The sequence below is a fragment of the Tympanuchus pallidicinctus genome, unplaced genomic scaffold, assembly GCF_026119805.1.
Source record: "Tympanuchus pallidicinctus isolate F22 unplaced genomic scaffold, pur_lepc_1.0 scaffold13, whole genome shotgun sequence".
Taxonomy (NCBI): Eukaryota; Metazoa; Chordata; class Aves; order Galliformes; family Phasianidae; genus Tympanuchus; species Tympanuchus pallidicinctus.
Genome location: NW_026294648.1, coordinates 3,786,423 through 3,805,724, shown reverse-complemented (window position 1 = coordinate 3,805,724; position 19,302 = coordinate 3,786,423). Strand labels below are relative to the sequence as shown.

The following is a 19,302-nucleotide window of genomic DNA, read 5'->3' as shown; positions in this document are numbered from 1 at the left end:
TGTTTGATTTTGGTTGTTAGACTTGACCTCAAGACATAATTACTTCTTTTCTTCCTCTTCTTTTTCAACTAAGAACTTAATTATGTCTTTGAAAGAAGCTGTGAGCAACAGACGAATCATAGTTCCTACAGTACAGTGGCAGACTTGGAGCCAGATTCTGCCTCTCAGATCTAACCACCTTTTTGTTCTGGGGGATACAGCAGGTTCCAGCCTCTGCTCAGTGCAGAAGTCTCTCAGGGCATACCTTGGGTGTCTGTGCCAGGGCATCTCCTGTAAGCCATGATGTTGTAGAGCCTCCCCATCTATCCACAATTCTGTGGATTCTGCCCTCCACTGTGTGCTTTCAGCCCCCCTACTTCCCTCTGACTGCATTACCTTACAGCTCTAATAGAGAATTATTTTAACAGTACATCCATGGTTTATATTTATTTTGAGGAGAACTTGCAGTTTACAATGACAGATGGTCAACATTCAGCATTTAATTAGGTAACACCAAGGCTCAAAGAGACCACTACCTTGCAGGATGGTTTTTTTACAAAATCAGTTCTGTTTTTCACATGAATAGTCCATAAAGCACCTGTACCAGTAGTACAACTGGGAATTCATTGACTTTAAAATATTACATTATTAACTGCAACATGGCTGGATGAGTATTATCTCTGAAGGTACATCTGTTAGCTCTAAAAATATGGAGATGGTTACTAAATCACTGGATTTCTTTTTGGTTATCATATCCCATATATTATTTTACTTTAAAAATGTATCAGTTTGATTTTCAGCTGTGCTTATGAGGTAGAAACAAAAAACTTGTATGATGTGGCCATGATATTACCACCATGGGTAAAAAAACATTTGAAACGACATCTTTCAGACTTGGCAGTCACAATTAATTACTTACAAGGGTCTTGCAAGTGGGAAAAAATCTTCATGTAGTGTTTCTTGCTCATTCTCTGACTGCATCTGCCCTATCCTAGTGTTGCTCTCCAGCTCTCTGTCCAGGGAGGCAGCTGAATGTATTGTCATTGCAAAGGTGTGTTGTGTAGATCATAGGATTGAAGCTGTGGCCTCCGTGGCTCACTTTATCTAATGAAATGGTTCCTGTGTGATTTTGTGCTTAAGTAACTGTATGGCACATACTTTTTTAAAGATCTTACGGAATAAAAGTCTTAAATGGAAAGGACATTGCCACTCATCTGTTCTGCTTACGCTGCCAAGGCCAAGTTGTTCATCACCGTTACATTTCAAAGTACTTCATCCTGCACAGCTTCCCTGTTATTCAGTTTATGTTTTCTGTTGTTGAAATTGATTGCCAGTTCTTTTATCTCATTTTCACTTGCCTCTGCATGATCCTTAATAATGCTTGCCAAAAAAGGGAGGAAACTGGTCAGGATTGGATGGATTCTGGCTGGAGGCATAAATTTTTCAGAGAAATATTGAAAATCTGAAGCTATCTTGAGTTCACCTGAGGGACCTGCCTCCAAGTCAGTCTGCTGGTGCATAGAAGCACTTGTGTTCTCTCTTCCTTCTCCTTCATCTTCCCTCCAGCAAGTTTGTGGTGTAAGAACAATACCAGTATGCCATTTGTATGCTTTGTCCTTCCAGAAGTATCCACTAGCATCACAGCAGCTGGACATTGCATTGTTATTTCTGTGAATTATAGATTTCCTTTTATACCTACCCAAGATGATGGGGGGATTAAGCATTGCCCTTGCCTACCCAAAAGAAAGTCAGCTGCCTACATTATGCTGTTTCCCCTTCTCTGACTGCACTGAGCTTTAGAGTTGTCAGGGCTGTCAGAGAAAGGCTGGAAGAAATCTGGTGGGATAGCAAGAAGGATTTGATAGCAGAAGTATTCTGCACATAAGATAAACCATGCAAATAAGCACAGAAGACAAATGGATTATTGAGGCTGCTATGACCGATGAATAGAGTTTGGAGGAAAGGTTAAATACATGATTCCCAGGCTTCAGCTTTAGCACTGAGATGTTTGCATGGGGTGCTGATGGAGTTGGGAGCCAGCACTGGTGTAAAGAAGCCAGAACAGTGCAGCTGGAGAGGGAGGCAAAGAAGCAGCAGAACATACCCACAGACAGCTGTCTTACTTGGAAACTTGTTTATAAGAGGAAACGTGCAGGACATCAGGAGCAAAAATGCCACTATGTACAGTGAATCAGTGAGCCAATACTGAAAGGCACTTAAGGCCCACTGTTGACAAATCCTTTCCATGAGTAGTGCTTGAAAAAAAACGTAGCATCAGTAGCAGCCCTTATCGAGGATGAGGTTCTGATGAGACCTACAGAAAACTTCCAGTGAGTTCTAGTGAGTTCCAGCTTGAAACAAAAAAGTTGTTAAGCACTTAATGTGCCATGACTGACACAATAGGAAGTGTGTTAGAAAGCTTGCAATGTAGGGCAAAAAGAACTATGCTGAACTTTGAAAATAAATGTAAAAAAAAGCTCTGGGGATTGGACTAGTTCTCGGTGGAAATGAACAGATCTGCAGGAGCCCTCAGTTAAGGGAAGAAAACAGTACAATGGAGAAGTTTTCTAGGGAAATAAAAAAGCATAGAAATCAAGTTTAAAGATGTCACTTAAAGATCAGTCCTGATACTGTCACTGAAACAAACGGCTCTGAATGCTAAGAGGTGTAAATTAGAAGGCAGGTCACTGGGGATGAGATAAAGGATGACCTAGTTGAAGAGACGAGAGCTATTCCTTTTCTGCCAGTTCCTAACATTTTTAATTCCTAACCACAATTAAAACCCATCTTGAAACTGTGTTATAACTAACTGTTACTGTTAGTGTAAAATAAGTCGTGGAAAGAGGCCACTGTTAGCACATTCCCAATAATGTGATAAAAGTTGGGTTTTGAAAAGGGTGTGTTGTTTTTTTTTTCCATGATACATATTCCTTGCTCTAGAATTAAAGCAGAAATGAGTGTGTTAATGGAAATGCTGGGAAAGACAGCTAACTTTATCTCAGCATCTAAATCAATGTTGGAAACGGGAATTAATCAGAGTTTTCCTTTAAGTGCAGAACTGCCTGCCCTGGCACTTCATGAAAGTACATAAAACAGTCCGTAGGCATGTATGCATTTTATATTAATAATAAATCTATGTACAATCAGGCATTTTAACATCAGTCTTCATCTAGCAGGACTTCTTTTTATCAATTGAAGTGCTATTTTAATTGACTTCTAAAAATGAAGCAGAGCTGTTGTTAAAACCAATGAGCATGGTGCATAGTAATATACTGATTAGAATTCAGCTCTGCTCCCTCCTGTCTTTTGCATAAGTTAGAGGAACTTGGCGTTGGATGCAGGCCAGGTTTTATAACTGAATATCTACAAAATTGAAAATTGAATGCTTGGCCAGTCTCACCTTTTTTTTTTTTTTTTTCTTTTTTTTTACTTTTTAAATAACAAAAATGGAATTGACTCATTGGCTGCAATTCAAGTCAAAAGTCTTTTGAATTTAGGCTTTGACAGCTATGTTTATTATCATATTTAGCAAATTATCTCCCTTTATTTACCAGCCTTGCAGCAAGTTGTAATGGTAAGGTCAAATCCTCAGTCACCCTGTATCAGTTTGCGTTGACTCAAGTCCAGACACAGACAAGGAAATACACAATCATCTCATCTGATTTCACATTTGAGACAGTTTAGATTTGAGAGTAAATGTCAAGAGAAGGTTTATGCAATCATTGACAACTGCAAAATTTCTGGCAAGCAAATCAATAGAAATAGAGCCAAAAAATGTTTAAAAATATATAACGTATCTTGTTATGAACTACTAACATGATTATTGAAATCAGCTGAATTTTCTCCCTATTTTCATCAGCTGGAATTTGGACCCAACACTGCTTTCAGAAACCAGATTTTACCGGCTTGTAACCACACACATGAGCTCCAGTTTCTCACAGGGGCTCCTTGTAGACTTGCACATACATAGGAGGAGTTATCTGTAGGAAGCCTCTGGGATTTGAAATCAGCATTTCAATGACAGCATTGAAATGCAGCCTGCTATTCGTGTATCACTGCATCTCGTCTTAAGGATGTTAAATTTAACTTAAATCTAATATAAAAAAATAAACACAAACGGCTTAAAATACAGAATATAAAAGAAGCAACGGCGCCTCTTTTTACAACCAAAACCGAACCTTGTTTTAACTATGACAGGATCATCATAGAATCATAGAACCCTTTGAGTTCGAAGGGACCTTTAAAGGCCATCTGGTCCAACCCCTCTGCAATGAGCAGGGACTCCACAGCTCCCTCAGGTGTTTCTGAGGATGGGGCACCACCACCTCTCTGGGCAACCTGTGCCCAGGCCTCCCAGTGCATCGACTGTGAGCCTTTAAATGATGCTGCTGTTTTTCTTCAATGCTAATTCTGTCTCTCTGTGTTTTCCATTCTTATTCATTATATTGTCTCTGAAAATTAGATTGCAAGCAATTTGTATTCAAGACTTTCATTTCTTCTAGCTGCATTTTACAATAATAATAATAATAATATTAGCAATAAGAACATAAGTATGTACATATACAGTAAATGAGCATGAGCCAGGGCATATCTCCTGCTTGCTTTTCAGATATTTTACCACCAAGAGGGTTTTTTCAGAAATTGCAAGAAGTTTGCAAAGAAATATATTAACATAAACTTAATCCAACAGACTGTATACAAGCAAATATAGTTGAATTGAGCATCACATTTTACTTCAGCTCCTTAACTATCATTAGAGCATAAATTGTAATAGTTACAGCAGTCTACAGGGGTGTATAGGTATTTTACAGCTATTGTAAATGAACAGTATTAAAGTTAGACATGTGTGTATATAAAACCACAGGAATGGTAGTTGAAGAAAGAACACCTGCTTCTTCTAGATTTTCAAATTATTTTGTATCTAAAAACAGAAAAGGGAATGAAAATAATGTTCATTCTAACCACAACCACCATACCATCGCAGCTTGAATTATTAAACAGATATTTTTAACTATTTACTGCAACGCCTCCAGCTCTCAAGGAGAGGCAGGCACTGTGCTGTGCAGTTCTAACACCTGAGCTGACATCATCTCAGCTGTAAGGAATGTATTAATCCGAATACATTAATGCAAGTGATTAGGCAAAATGCAGTCAATTAATACAAAGAGTTCATTGGGCATTGATCTGAAAATGACAAGTCAACGAGCAGTGTTTTATGGTTCCCTAAATTCTAATTCAGAATTAAATGAAGTTGAATAGTGACTGCCCAGTGGCTGAGTGATGTTAGGAGGTAGATTGTGGAAGCATTGGAGAAGCATATTTTGTCTTCAGAAGTCTGCCTTGTCTTTGATTTCTGATTGCACCCCTCCCCTCCCCCCCCCCTCCTCCCATGGGACTACAAGCACTAGCAGGTTGAGCCAGTCAGCCTGATCCCCTGCCAAGGCACCAGCTTTCACAAGCCTTGGGAGTGGGCTGCTTTTGTGAAGATGTGTGTAGTGTAGACCCTACTAGTGAGTAGGGTCTTTGGGAGCCAAAAGCACAGCTCTTCCTTTTTCACATTGGTATGAGACCTGGATGGGCTGTTCCAAAGCAGCAGCTGACCCATTGGCACTAGTGGAGCTTAAGAGAGAGGAGATGAGTTAGGAGAGATTTGTTAATTTGTGGGCTTAACTACACATCTTTGGCTGGGATCACACATCCTGTAGGAGAGATGAAAGCTGAAAAGCTTGGGAAAAGAAAGCTGAGCATATGGAAATAGGAAGCGTTCTGCAGTGTGATATGTAACACCGAACGCAAGCAGCATTTTATTCCTTGGTCCTCCTATTTCTCAACTGAACGTTTTTCTATTTTCTTGTCTTCAGTGTGCCCTACATTGTCAATCATGCTGTTAAAGCGTTGCCTGTTCTGATCAGAGCCGAAGCAGAAATGTTTCCGTCATCTGGAATTAAGGTATATCATCTTCTTCCTCTGTCTTTGTTTTTAGGCCCACAATAGAAATCTGCTCTCCATTGATTTTGACCATGTCACCAGAACTGGAAAGATCTATGATGATCATCGAAAATTCACTCTTCGAATTATGTACGACCAGACGGGGCGGCCGGTTCTGTGGTCACCCATTAGCAAATACAATGAGGTCAACATCACTTATTCCCACTCTGGATTAGTGACCTATATCCAAAGAGGAACCTGGACTGAGAAAATGGAGTATGATCCAAGTGGGAACATCATTTCCAGAACATGGGCAGATGGCAAAATATGGAGTTACACGTACTTAGAAAAGGTAAATCACTTTATAAGTGGATTGTTGTAGCAACACAAGAATGTTTGTTTTGATACAGGCACCATATTGTGAGCTGTGTTAGTATTTCATCTCTTGCAATAGGATATAAGACTTACAGAAAATGCATACCTAAACAAATGTCTCAGACTTACGTGTCATCCTTTCGAGTCTGCCATAGATTAGTTCAGAAGAAAGTTATCAGCACCTCGGGTTTGTTTAATCAGTTGGTAAAAAGGCTCCCTTTTTACATTTCCTTCCTTTCTTTCTCTGTCCAAGCACAAAGGACACTCTCACTGATGAAAAATGCATTGCTGCTCTGTGTGACGTAGTCAGAAAAAAGGCATTGAAGTGGAATTGTTTCCTCCCAACAAACACAGCTCTCTTAAGCCAGAATTACACAGCGGTGAGGGCAAGCTAGCGCCTGCTCAGTGCTCTGCTGTCAAAAAGGGACTGATCCTGCCAACAGAAAGATTACTTTACTATTTATGTTGCCCATTATGGGGAAAAAACATAAACTAATACAAAATGAGTTATTGCCATGCTTTTATAGTGACTTCATGTCTAAACTGCCTGAGTGTTGTAATTTTCATTTATGACTGTAGGTAATAGTCATGAAATGGGGGAATAAACGCTGCACAGTCTTAGGAAGAACAACATCACATTCGTCAGTAGCAGCATCTCATTCAGAATCGTTTTGTCTCTCAAATCCAAAAATCTGTATTTTGAAAGCTTTCACAACTCAGTGTGAGATTATTTTCAGTGTCCTTCAAATTTTTTTATTTTTGAATGGCAGCATCTCAGACTCCTCGATATATTCTGAATTTGCAGAACGGTTTTCTGAACCTGTTTACCGCAGGGAATGGAAAGGAAGGGGCAGGTGAGGTAAAACTGATAGCGGATGTGACACGCAAGAAATCCAATAGCTTTGAAGTTATTTATATATTAAAAAGTTCCAAATGTGTACTTTTAAGATAAACTTTGCTGTACTTATTTTGAATGTATTTAAGCTTGATTCTCAAAAAAAAAAAAAAAAAAAAAAAAAGAAAGAAAAAAACCCAAAACCTTAAATCTAACCCAGAGGAAAAAAAAAAAAAGATGCATAAAAATGTGATTCTTTCTTTGTCTGCATGCAGTATGGTTCTCGCACTTGTTAACAAGATTGGCAAACCCTGGAAGCTTCAGAAGTTCGGTTCAGATAAATTTGTCAGGGCTCCTTTTGTCTGTATGCTCTGCAAATTGCAAGTAAACAGGCATTTGTGCAGCCTCCAAATATTTGGGCAGCTTGCCTTTTGGAGGAATCTGTTATTTTTTCTTTGGGCCTAATGGACCGTAATTTTGGAAAGATGTATGGTTTTTTTATCCCTCCAACTCCTTTGTCTGCTCATAGTTTATGAGGAGCTGATAAATGAAGTCGTACGACTTAAATCTGTCATTCTGCAATCCTGCACAAGTGGACAGATCCTGATCGTGTCGAAGCAAATGATAGAAGCTTACAGGCCTAGGTAGCAGCAGTCTTGATTTATGCTGCAACTTGTCATTAAATTATTGAAAGTCATACACACCATGGACATAATCTCCCAGCTATTTAATGTACTTCCATCACAATTTGTTCCTCGTGCCAGAGGAAGATGAATTCATTGTCAGAATTAGACATGGAGATATAATTTTGTGGCCCATTAAAGTCAATAGCTCATTGTGTTAATTAAGTAATGATTACTAAATGTTGTCTGAAACCTCATAAGAACCAATAATTCCTTTTATCAAAAAATCAATTACACAGTTCTCTTCCAACGCCTGTTTATTTACTTTCCCATCTATTAGCACCTGATGAGTTAATTATGTATCTTCACAAAGATTTCCACTTCCCAGGGCTAGTCCCAGCCTCCTGTGTTTTCAGAGGCGCCGTGATGGTGGCCCTGCACGCAATTCTCACTTTCCCTTCTTTGGCTCACGTTGCTCCGTTAGCCAACGGCGTTCCCAAATCTCGGCTCACTCCGAGATCCCTTCCCAAATCCTGCCGCTCGCTGCCGTGGGAGCTGGCCGAGGGCTGTGTGATGTGTTGGGCACAAATGACATCTAGCGGCCGTGCCCAGCAGTTGCCTGTTCCCAGCAGAACCGCGAGGAGTTGCCAGCGGCTCTTGGACTCCATGTGGCACCAGTCTGTGCCACTGACCTGGCTCTGGCTGCTTTGGCAAAGTGACAGTTTTGGGAGATGTTTCACAGAGAGCCCGCCTCCAAAACTCCTTAAAACAATTAGAAACCCGTCTGTGCAAATAGTTCAAAAATCTACTACAATATTATTAGCATGAATAGGGAATTATTTTGTTTTCTCTTTATAGTGTCCCCTAATAAGCCAGACAAGATACTCAGCCTCCAACCATTTTATGGACTGTCTTTTCATTATTCTGGACAAAAGTGGAAAAGCCTCAACGTGCTGTAAAATGACACAGAGGGGCACTAAAGTTGTATTAGTGATGTTACTGATCTTGTTATTCATACCCTGTCAATGGCAGACAGCTTAAAAACAGGCACGGGAGCAATATGTAGAGAGCAGCATCACATTGGTGCTAGGAGAGAGTTCAGCCAGTACCTTACTGTGGGCTGGGGACCTAATCTTTGTATATATTTTAAAACAAAAACAAAACAAAAAAAAACAGAGACAGAAGTAGTCACACAAAAGAACTTGCAGTCCATTTTCACCCATCTGTGTAAGCAGAGTTAGCGTGCATGCTGTGAGACAGTATGAAGATGTACAAAAAAGGTGTAGGGCTGGGCTAGAAATGTGCACAGTTCCAATAAAAGGTAAACACCATGCACACAACACTGAACGTTTCTCCTTTCCACCTCCTGTAGAAACATCTGCTGGTACAGATGCTCTACCTAGGAGTGAGGTCCCCTCTGTTGGAGTTTTCTTAGAGGATGACCTAAATGTTTCAGAGTTGTGCAGCAAGTCAGCATGAGGCTGAAATGCCAGTGAGAGCCACATCTGCCTTCCAGTTTGGGGGTCCTTACCTCCAGCCCTATTATCATTCTCCTTCTGTTCCACGTCACCTTGCTGGCCAGGTCTGCTGGAGCTGAAAGCTTGACCTGGGGTTAAACAGACAGTAAGAGCAACCTCCAAGAGCAGCTAGTTGATGAATAATAAAGCGCTTGATCAGCCTCTTACACCGCCATTCCTGTCTGATTGCAGTCTGTGATGCTCCTGTTGCACAGCCAGCGCCGCTACATCTTTGAATATGACCAGTCAGACTACCTGCTGTCGGTCACCATGCCCAGCATGGTACGCCATGCCTTGCAGACCATGCTCTCTGTTGGGTACTATCGCAACATCTACACCCCGCCGGACAGCGGTGCGGCCTTCATACAGGACGTCACCAGAGATGGACGGCTTCTGCAGACGTTGTATCCCGGGACGGGACGCAGAGTCCTCTATAAGTACTCCAAACAGTCTCGACTTTCTGAGATTCTTTATGACACTACTCAAGTCACATTTACCTACGAGGAATCTTCTGGCGTTATTAAAACTATACACTTAATGCATGATGGCTTCATCTGCACCATCAGATACAGGCAAACAGGTTTGTCTAGCTATAACTACTTTGCTAATTTTTTTTTTCCCTGATTCTGCACTTACCTGTCATGAAATTCCATTATTTTTACGTCTACAAGTTCTTATTTTCTATGTTTCAATAGAAAAATGTGTGTGTGTCTCTATGTCTGTGTCCACAGGCATATATAGCTGCCCCATTTGAAATAAGGTTTTCTTTTTATTGCTCGGTTCGGAATAGCTCTTACAGTGTTGGATTGTTTTTATTCCACTGTGTGGATATTTGCTAAATACTAAATCAAGTTGTTTTATTGATTGCATTTTCAAGTTTCCCTGTTTATACCATAATGTAACATAAATTCAAGAGAACTGTTCATATAAGGAAAGAGATCACCACGGAAAATAAATTCAGTTTAGAATTATCTTGCAAGTAAATAGAAATCATAATTATGAATAAAAAGGCATTCATTTAAACAAACGTTAATAAAATATAAATATTACATAGAGCAAACAGTAATAAAAGTTTGTGAGAGAATAATCTAACATGGTTAGTGGTACTGCCTAAGACAGTCAAGTAGCAATGAGGCTCAAGGGTTCATTTGAGTTCGCAGCTTGTCTGTGCCAGTTGTGTAGGTTAAAGTATTCCATAGACGTAATTCATTTTTCTTCTTGCTTTTGCTCTTTCTCCTGCTTGTTGTGCACAGGTCCGCTTATCGGTCGCCAGATCTTCAGGTTTAGTGAAGAAGGGCTCGTCAATGCCAGGTTTGACTACAGTTACAACAATTTCCGTGTCACCAGTATGCAGGCCATGATAAACGAGACGCCTCTGCCCATTGATCTGTACCGTTACGTTGATGTGTCTGGCAGGACTGAACAATTTGGGAAATTCAGTGTAATTAATTATGATTTAAATCAAGTTATAACCACCACTGTGATGAAACATACCAAAATTTTTAGTGCCAACGGCCAGGTGATTGAAGTTCAGTATGAAATTCTCAAGTCAATTGCTTACTGGATGACCATCCAGTATGATAACATGGGCCGGATGGTGATCTGTGATACACGCGTTGGTGTAGATGCCAATATCACACGGTATTTTTATGAGTATGATGCTGATGGTCAGCTTCAGACTGTGTCTGTGAATGATAAAACCCAGTGGCGCTACAGCTACGACCTTAATGGCAACATCAACTTGCTGAGCCATGGAAACAGTGCACGCCTCACTCCTCTGAGGTACGACCTTAGAGATCGCATTACCAGACTTGGAGAAATTCAATATAAAATGGATGAAGATGGTTTTCTCAGGCAAAGAGGCAATGAGATCTTTGAGTACAACTCTAATGGTCTGCTGAACAAAGCATACAACAAAGTGTCTGGCTGGACTGTTCAATACTGTTACGATGGTCTTGGAAGACGAGTTGCAAGCAAATCAAGCCTGGGACAACACCTGCAGTTCTTTTATGCTGATCTCTCCAACCCAATACGAGTTACTCACTTGTACAATCATAGCAGCTCAGAAATAACATCTCTGTATTATGATCTTCAAGGTCATCTCATTGCAATGGAATTGAGCAGTGGAGAAGAATATTATGTTGCTTGCGATAACACAGGAACACCTCTAGCCGTATTTAGCAGCCGGGGCCAAGTCATAAAAGAAATTTTGTACACTCCATATGGAGAGATCTACCAGGACACTAATCCAGATTTTCAGGTTGTCATTGGTTTTCATGGAGGGCTCTATGATTCTCTCACCAAATTGGTTCATCTGGGTCAGCGGGATTACGATGTTATTGCTGGTCGGTGGACAACACCAAACCATCACATATGGAAACACCTGAATGCTGTCCCACAACCATTCAATCTCTACTCATTTGAAAACAACTACCCGGTTGGCAGGATCCAAGATGTTGCTAAGTATACAACAGGTAAAAGTAACACATTTCTCATGAAAATACACTCTTTGGTGAGATTCTGGTATGGATCCAAGATTCCAGAAATCCTTTGCAGACATCTAAAGTTAGTATTTGGCTCTAATCTACTGTACTCCTTTGGGAACCAACACCTCACTGACCTTTATCTGGTTTTTTTTAGTCTTTTTGGTAACCAGTAAAATAATTAATAGTTGTATCTGCTGCTTTTTTAAATGCTAAAATAAGGAGATGAAAATGTTTTTTTCCATTATAAATAGAAAGTAAGTACACTATTGATTTGATTATTGCCATGCTTTATAATCACATGATTTCTTTCCTACAATAAATACTGTAACCAGTATTGAAAACAAACTGACATGAAATCATTTTTCTGCGTAGCTTGGATTTCTGCAAACTACACTGACTTTTTCTAGGATTTACTTGCCTCATTTCCAGAATCCCTTTTTTTGTTTGTCTGTTTTGTAGACATTGGAAGTTGGCTAGAGCTATTTGGTTTTCAGTTGCACAACGTACTGCCTGGGTTTCCAAAACCAGAGATTGAAGCTTTGGAGACAACATATGAACTTCTACAGCTTCAAACAAAAACCCAGGAGTGGGACCCTGGAAAGGTTAGCAAACACTCTGTTCAGTCGCTTCTGTTTCTAAAGTAAGCAGCTTGATTAGAAAATGTGGAGACCAAGGAAACAATGTGGCTGTATTTTTGCGTGATTGACAAGACAAATAATAGTCTAACTGCACTAGAAGCCTTCATGTTGTCACATTATTTACTGGCATCAAGTGGAGGACAGTTTTAATGAGAAGCTTTTAGGCACACAGTGAAGAAACTTTGCAGCAAATGGATAAAAGCATGCACAAATTGAACTGCGAGAATTTTATGGAATTTAAGAATTAAAACAGCTGTTATCTTTTAGTAAAGAAGCCTCAAGAGGTGCGAAATCACTAAGAATGCAAACAACTGTACAAGTTTGCTCCTCTGCATAGTTACTGCAGGAAAATAGTAATGTTACTACAGGTTTGTGGAGAGTCTGTAAAATTCCAGGGCTAATTGTCACTGAAGAAGTGCTATGCAGCAGCTCACAGGGTCCAGCAATCACTATAAGGGCCAGCTACTGATGTTCTGAGCGGGTGTTCATGTTTTGCATTTAATCATAAGAGCATCTGTTAACAGAGAAACATAATTTTACATAGAAGAGGTAGAATAGGTGCCTTTCTCTTATTCAGCCAGGAAAAGGAAGCATGAAATGCTGTGAGTTCACATCAGCAGTATTGAATACGCTTCTTTTCCCATGCATAGATGACCACATAGAGTGCAGAAGGCTGGAGGGTCATGTCCATGGAGCATGTTAATGCAGAACTGTTAGTGAGATATTGGAGAAGCTATAACAAAGGCACAAGAAGAGTATAATGATATATATTGTGTTGATGGACAGACAGCTGGAGGGAGATTTTCTTCTGCACAATGTGAGGGGAAGATCTACAGATCTGATGTGCCTACCTGGTTCCTATTCTTCTAGCGTCTTGAGACCTTCACAGCCTGCCTTCCCTGAAAAATGGGCAATATAAACTGTTAGTGCTGTTTTACAGAAGATATAATGAACAAGTGATTTGCTTAGAATTGCATGAGAGTACAGATTCAAGTTCAGATTTCCCCATGCCTACAATTCAAAAGACCAGCTGTTAGAGTGACAACAGGAGAGAGGGGGAAATAAAAAGGGAAGATAAATATGAGAATAGCATTTGTGATAATTACGTTTTCTTTTTGTTTTCTAGAAACTGAAGAGTCCAAGAGGTATAAAGTAGTACCTTTGGTAATTAGAAAGCCTGTGCGTACTTCCAGGCTCTATAGATGTGTACGATGGTTTGCAAACTAATTGCAAATCCATTTTAAGCAGTTAAAATACTGGTAGGGACTGTGAGACTGTGAGATTTCTCTCCTGCAAACTTTGCTGGTGTTTTCTTTTCCAGACTATCCTTGGTATTCAGTGTGAGCTACAGAAGCAACTCCGAAACTTTATATCCTTGGATCAACTTCCTATGACCCCCAGGTATAGTGATGGCAAGTGCTATGAGGGAGTGAAGCAACCGAGGTTTGCAGCTATTCCTTCAGTGTTTGGAAAAGGCATCAAATTTGCTATCAAGGATGGCATCGTCACAGCAGACATTATCGGTGTGGCTAATGAGGACAGCCGGCGCATCGCTGCCATACTCAACAACGCTCACTATCTGGAGAACCTGCACTTCACCATAGAGGGCCGGGACACGCATTACTTCATCAAGCTGGGGTCTCTGGAAGAAGATTTGGCCCTAATTGGCAACACTGGAGGACGACGCATCCTGGAGAACGGAGTGAATGTCACAGTGTCGCAAATGACTTCCGTGATCAATGGGAGGACTAGACGCTTCGCTGACATACAGCTGCAGCACGGCGCACTGTGCTTTAACGTTCGCTACGGAACGACCGTGGAAGAGGAAAAGAACCATGTCCTAGAGGTAGCCAGGCAGAGAGCTGTGGCTCAGGCCTGGACTAAGGAGCAGAGACGGCTGCAGGAGGGGGAAGAGGGGATTAGGGCATGGACAGATGGAGAGAAACAGCAGCTTCTAAACACTGGGCGGGTACAAGGTTACGATGGATATTTTGTTTTGTCAGTGGAGCAGTATCTCGAACTTTCTGACAGTGCCAATAATATTCACTTTATGAGACAGAGTGAAATAGGCAGAAGGTAACAAAGAAAATCTCTGCCTTTGCGTCACCAAAGACTGCCTGTTTTTAAACGTAAAATGGTTTATTGTATTGGTTTTTCTAGATCAGAACTCTGTATATATAAATATAGAGGAAAAAACATATCCAACTGCCTTTAAATGTGACAGAAGATGGTATTTTAATATTGTTCGTTTAATTCTTCAAGAGATTACAGTGAAGATTTTTAGTTCTTGTGTGGCAGTATTCAAACCTTTCAGAAGCAGAGCGCGCAGGGCAGGTGTGAGCGCAGCATGCTCTGTCTTCTTCTAAAGAAACACTACTTTTTTTTTGTTGGTGGTGGTTTAATAATTCACCGGTTATTTAAGAGGTTACAGAGCCTGATTCTGCAACCCATTCTTACTGGGTAGTTTTATCCCATTGAGATCTCCCATAGGTTCAAGGGATTGCATACAAAAAGCAGACTGTGTATGGAAACTTTGTAGTTGCTCACCAACCCTGCACATGTCATTTGTCACAGCTGTGATCTATGGGATTTTCTAACCCAACTTTTATTAGATACAGTACGTAAGTACTTTTATTGGATGCAGCACTTAAAGGCTGCCCCACATGAGCTTTGTCTTTGCCGGGCCATAGCTGCCTCTCCCTCACTCGGTGAGGAACACCGTGTTGTGTCTGCATCTGCGTTCAGGGGCCTCTTCCCCAAGATTTCCCCTGGCACTGGTTGTGGAGCCCAGCAGCACACGTGGAGCTGCAGATCTTGCAGGGGGTCAGGGCTTGCCCTGCACGACTGGGGCTCAGCTAGCTTCCAGGATTGGCCAGAACAGCACATGGTGAGCAAAGAGTCAGCACGAGCCTCCCACCTACATCAGTAGGCTCCAGAATGGGCTTTAGCTCAGTGCTTTTGGGACAACCTTCACTATTCAGCCAGGAGGGTCCGCGCGGTGCAGCAATGAGCAGCCGCACGGGATCAGTCCTGCCTGTAGTCCTTGGGCCAGGACCTTCTTTTCACAGATCATTGTGGTGGTGTTGGGTTTAGGCATCATGTTATTTTCATCTCAAATTGATAATCCCACTGTATTGATCATTATTCCAAGCGTGAAGAAGATTGGTGGGTTGGGAGTTGATGAACCTAAGTGTGGATAGTACATATGTTGTACAAACGTAGAACATTTCGGGGATGACTCTTCACTTTTCAGCTCAATATCTAGAGCTCATAGAAAAGCATTATATTGCATGGGCAGAAACTTTTATTTCCCAAGGTATCATGCGCTGCTGGCACAGTTCTCTCATAGCAGAGTAGGAGATCCTGTTTTTTCACTTGTCATTTTAATAGACCTGATTATCACGGGCAGGGGGAGGGTGCCTGGGAGAGAGGCTGGGTAAGCACATTTCCTTTGCTGACTTTCCAAAAGAGCTAGAAGTCTTGTTATAGAACCTGTTTATCTGTTACAGTGATGTTATTGCACATTTCTTTCAAAACAGACATGGTGAATATATTGAAGCAATTTCTGCTCACATTTCCCGAAGCCAACAAAGTGCTTTCTTTGTCTTTCTTCCCTTTCAAATTTTCATTTTTTCACCTTGTTTTTGGGCATGTGGAGCAGATTGTACCAAAGTTAGGGATGAGCCTGAACTGGAACCTGAGACCTGGACCCTCTGGGTCTCAGCCTCACACAGACTCCCCCCTACTCCTTCTGCAGCCAGAGCAGCTCTGGGGGTGCAAAGTGTGGCTCAGAGGTTCGGGGTCAGGTTGAGCAGATCCTGGCCCATTGACCACCCTCCATCACAGCCAAGGGGACCCGTGGACCAAAACGCATTTTGCTCAGGCTCATCATTAACTGTTGTACAGGATTTGGAGCTGCCAACAGCAGTTCCGTTTGACACAATTTTCCATAAAATCATGGAGAATTTGAATACCTCCACACCAGCCTAAAAATGGACCTTTGAATCCTTGAGCCTCTAATATGCTTTTAATCAATGGAAAAATAATTTATGAATTGTATATAGAGAGTGCATTCATAAACGTGATGATGTATTTTATCACTGATCCAAGATGTCAAATATTAGAGTCTATTTTACTTATATTTTAAGCAATTATACTTTTTTGCAATTCAATAATGACGTATCATTTTCAAACTGCTTTAAATATCCATTATAAACAAATTTTTGAAGCTATTAGATTGAACTGTGCATTTCTAGTATGTAATACCTATTTAGTTAGCTTGTGCCTTTAGTTTCTTAAAGTTATATTTGTATTATATGCAGGAAATGCACTTTGTATTACCTACAGCTGTGTTTTTTAATACTGCCTTGATTACTGTTGTTCTCAGATAATGCCAAAAGGTCGAAGAGTGGGAAGTGTTACAAGTTTGTCTCTAAGAGTAAGTTTGGCATTTTCCCTGTTCCTGGGTGGACAGTCTATGGTATCTTTCTGAATAGTATTTCTTACAAGAATCTGGATGAATGAAGAATCTGGTGATATTACTCGGCCCTGTTAGAACAGGAAAAAATGCCTTTATCAAAACAGTTTCAGAAATTCAGGAAACTAAAAAGAAGTGTCGTGTCGAGTCAGCAGTGCTAAAGAGCATTCATTAATGAATGAGCACTGGGGGCTGAAGTCGTAGCACTACATGGGCCAGCAGTGATTTGTGAGAACTGCAGCTACAGCAAACAGCTGTGGGCCACTGTGTCCATGAACAACCTCAGATGGAGGCAGGGAACAGTTCAGTCTCCATTTCCTTCTTCTAGTAGCTAGAATAATTTCTGAGCATTGGGTTTTGTTTTGTAGTTTTCCTTTTTTCCTTGCTTTTTTAATTTTGCACTATCACCTAGAGACCCAAATGAGTAAAAGTAAACAAAGGAAAAATAAGTGCATGGAAATGTGTATCGTTCTTTAAATCAGATAATTTGATGCTAGCGTTCTGCACTGCAAACAAGGTTCTGCAAAAGGAAAAAATGAATAAAATTATAAAATAACAGAATAAAACAAAAAATAAGACCCACTATTGCACACTATCCTGTAGCCAAGTACCTACCATGAGAGACACGTGCTGTGTATTTTTTTATGACAGCCAAATCAATAGTGTGTACAAGTAACGTTTCCTTTGCGTTCCTATTTATTTAGCCAGCCTACAACATTTCAAAGGTATAAATATATATATAGCTCTATATGTAGAACATAGCCAAATACCTATATATGAACTGGTCGATGTGCGACTCGGTGCTCATGTGCCGGCTGTTCAGGCCGAGCTCCGCAGTGCCCTCCCAGCTGCACCCTCCAGGCACAGCCTCTCCCTGCCGCAGCGGGCGCTGCTCTGGGCGCTCCCTGCCGGCGTCCTCAGGGCTGTCCGTCCGTCTGTCGGGGCGCTGCTCGGTGCTGTGGGAAGGCACAGAGCTCGGGGTGAAAGAGGCGGCAGAGGGGCTGCGCTTGGAGCTGAACGAAGGCAGGGTGCTGCCGAGGTGCTGGTTGCTGCGGGGAGCGCAGCTGACACCGCCGGCCGCGAGGGTTCCCCGACAAACACTGACTGTTATCAAGCTGTCCTTGACACAAACCATCACCAGGTCACAAGCGTCCCGGCTGTGAGGAGAACCACGGCTCAGCAGGAGCGGGGCGCTGGCATCGGGCACGCGCCCAGACGTTGGCCACCAGCCATTCCTTGTCTAAGGAAACGCGTTCGGCAGCTCCCAGTTTTTCCTTAGATCTCGTGGTGGACTTTAGCCTTTTAATAAATGTTAGTATATCAGATTGTGTCCTTGACAGTATTTTACTTGTATGAACCATGATAACACATTAAGTCTTCATACTCTTCGGGCAGAAGTGTCGATAAAAGAGAAGAGAAGCATAGCATACGATATATGTCAAAGTAACGTTCCTTTTTCGCTTTCTCATGAACAGTAAAATGTTTACAATGTATGCCAAGATCTTGGTTTTTGTCCGACACCAGTTAGAGGTTCTGATCTTACAGAAATTGTGTTATAACGGCCTCAGCCTTGTTGCTAGGAAACAATAGATCCCAATTTTTTATTCCTGCTCTAACTCCTGTGCTGAATAGTGACTGGATACTGTACACGTTATGTTACATGGCTGCAGTTACATGGTCTGATGCATTTTGCTCTGGGTTTCAGACCAGAAGCATGCATTTTCTACAAGAACATCCCAGCAACACGCTGTAAATATTAAAAGTTAATATATTATGTGTCGATATTTGAAAAAGAAAGTACTTTGACTATTTCATTTTTAAAAAATAAAGGTGCAAACTGACAGCATGTGACGTTGTCTTATTTTAAACCACACCTTAGGGATTTTACTGGTTGTGTCACGAAGAAGTGCTTCCGTACATCAAAATGAGGTCCTCAAACAGTACTTCTCAGTGTGAATGTGGGTTTGCTGGCAGTGTTGAATTATACTTCTGATTCAGGGCTCATGTGTACAACTCCTGTGGCACTACATGCTGGTCCACAGCTTGTTTCTGTGCACGGATTCTTATCAGAGCAAGTGTGAGAGTGAAAAGGCGTGTTGTTCTGTGCCTTTGCACTCCCAGAACTGAGTGGGTAAAGATAGTGGTGCTAAGGGACGAGTAGCATGGATGAAGCATCTGCTCGTTCAGTAGATCTGATTTCCCAGCCTGCTTCAAACAGGTGCTGATAAACTACTGCCTGAGTCTGTGCAAGAAAAAAATTTAAAAAAACAGCACATGCAGCAGAGAGGAGCAGAGAGTGAAGTGGGGGAGCAGAAGGAGCATTTAAAGCTGAAGGAAGGGCAGCATGGTAGAAAGCTGATGGGAGCAGCTTGGGCTGGGTGCTGACCCTGCACAAGGATTGTGTTGGGTAGATGAGGAGGCAGCAAGGCCAAAGGGATGCTGTA

General features: G+C 41.3%; 1 protein-coding gene across 7 annotated transcripts in view; it reads left to right on the top strand.

Moving 5' to 3' along the window:
• TENM1 (teneurin transmembrane protein 1) overlaps positions 1 to 18,699 on the top strand; it is an 823,045-nt gene extending 804,346 nt beyond the window's left edge. For all 7 annotated transcript variants that reach the window (XM_052673651.1, XM_052673650.1, XM_052673645.1 and 4 more), the window contains 5 exons: positions 5,963 to 6,259; positions 9,450 to 9,837; positions 10,511 to 11,731; positions 12,203 to 12,345; positions 13,703 to 18,699. In XM_052673651.1, the coding sequence (XP_052529611.1) occupies positions 5,963 to 6,259; positions 9,450 to 9,837; positions 10,511 to 11,731; positions 12,203 to 12,345; positions 13,703 to 14,461 (2,808 nt within the window). In that variant the 3' untranslated portion in view covers positions 14,462 to 18,699. The remainder of the gene's footprint in view (positions 1 to 5,962; positions 6,260 to 9,449; positions 9,838 to 10,510; positions 11,732 to 12,202; positions 12,346 to 13,702) is intronic.
• The last annotated feature ends 603 nt before the right edge of the window (positions 18,700 to 19,302 follow it).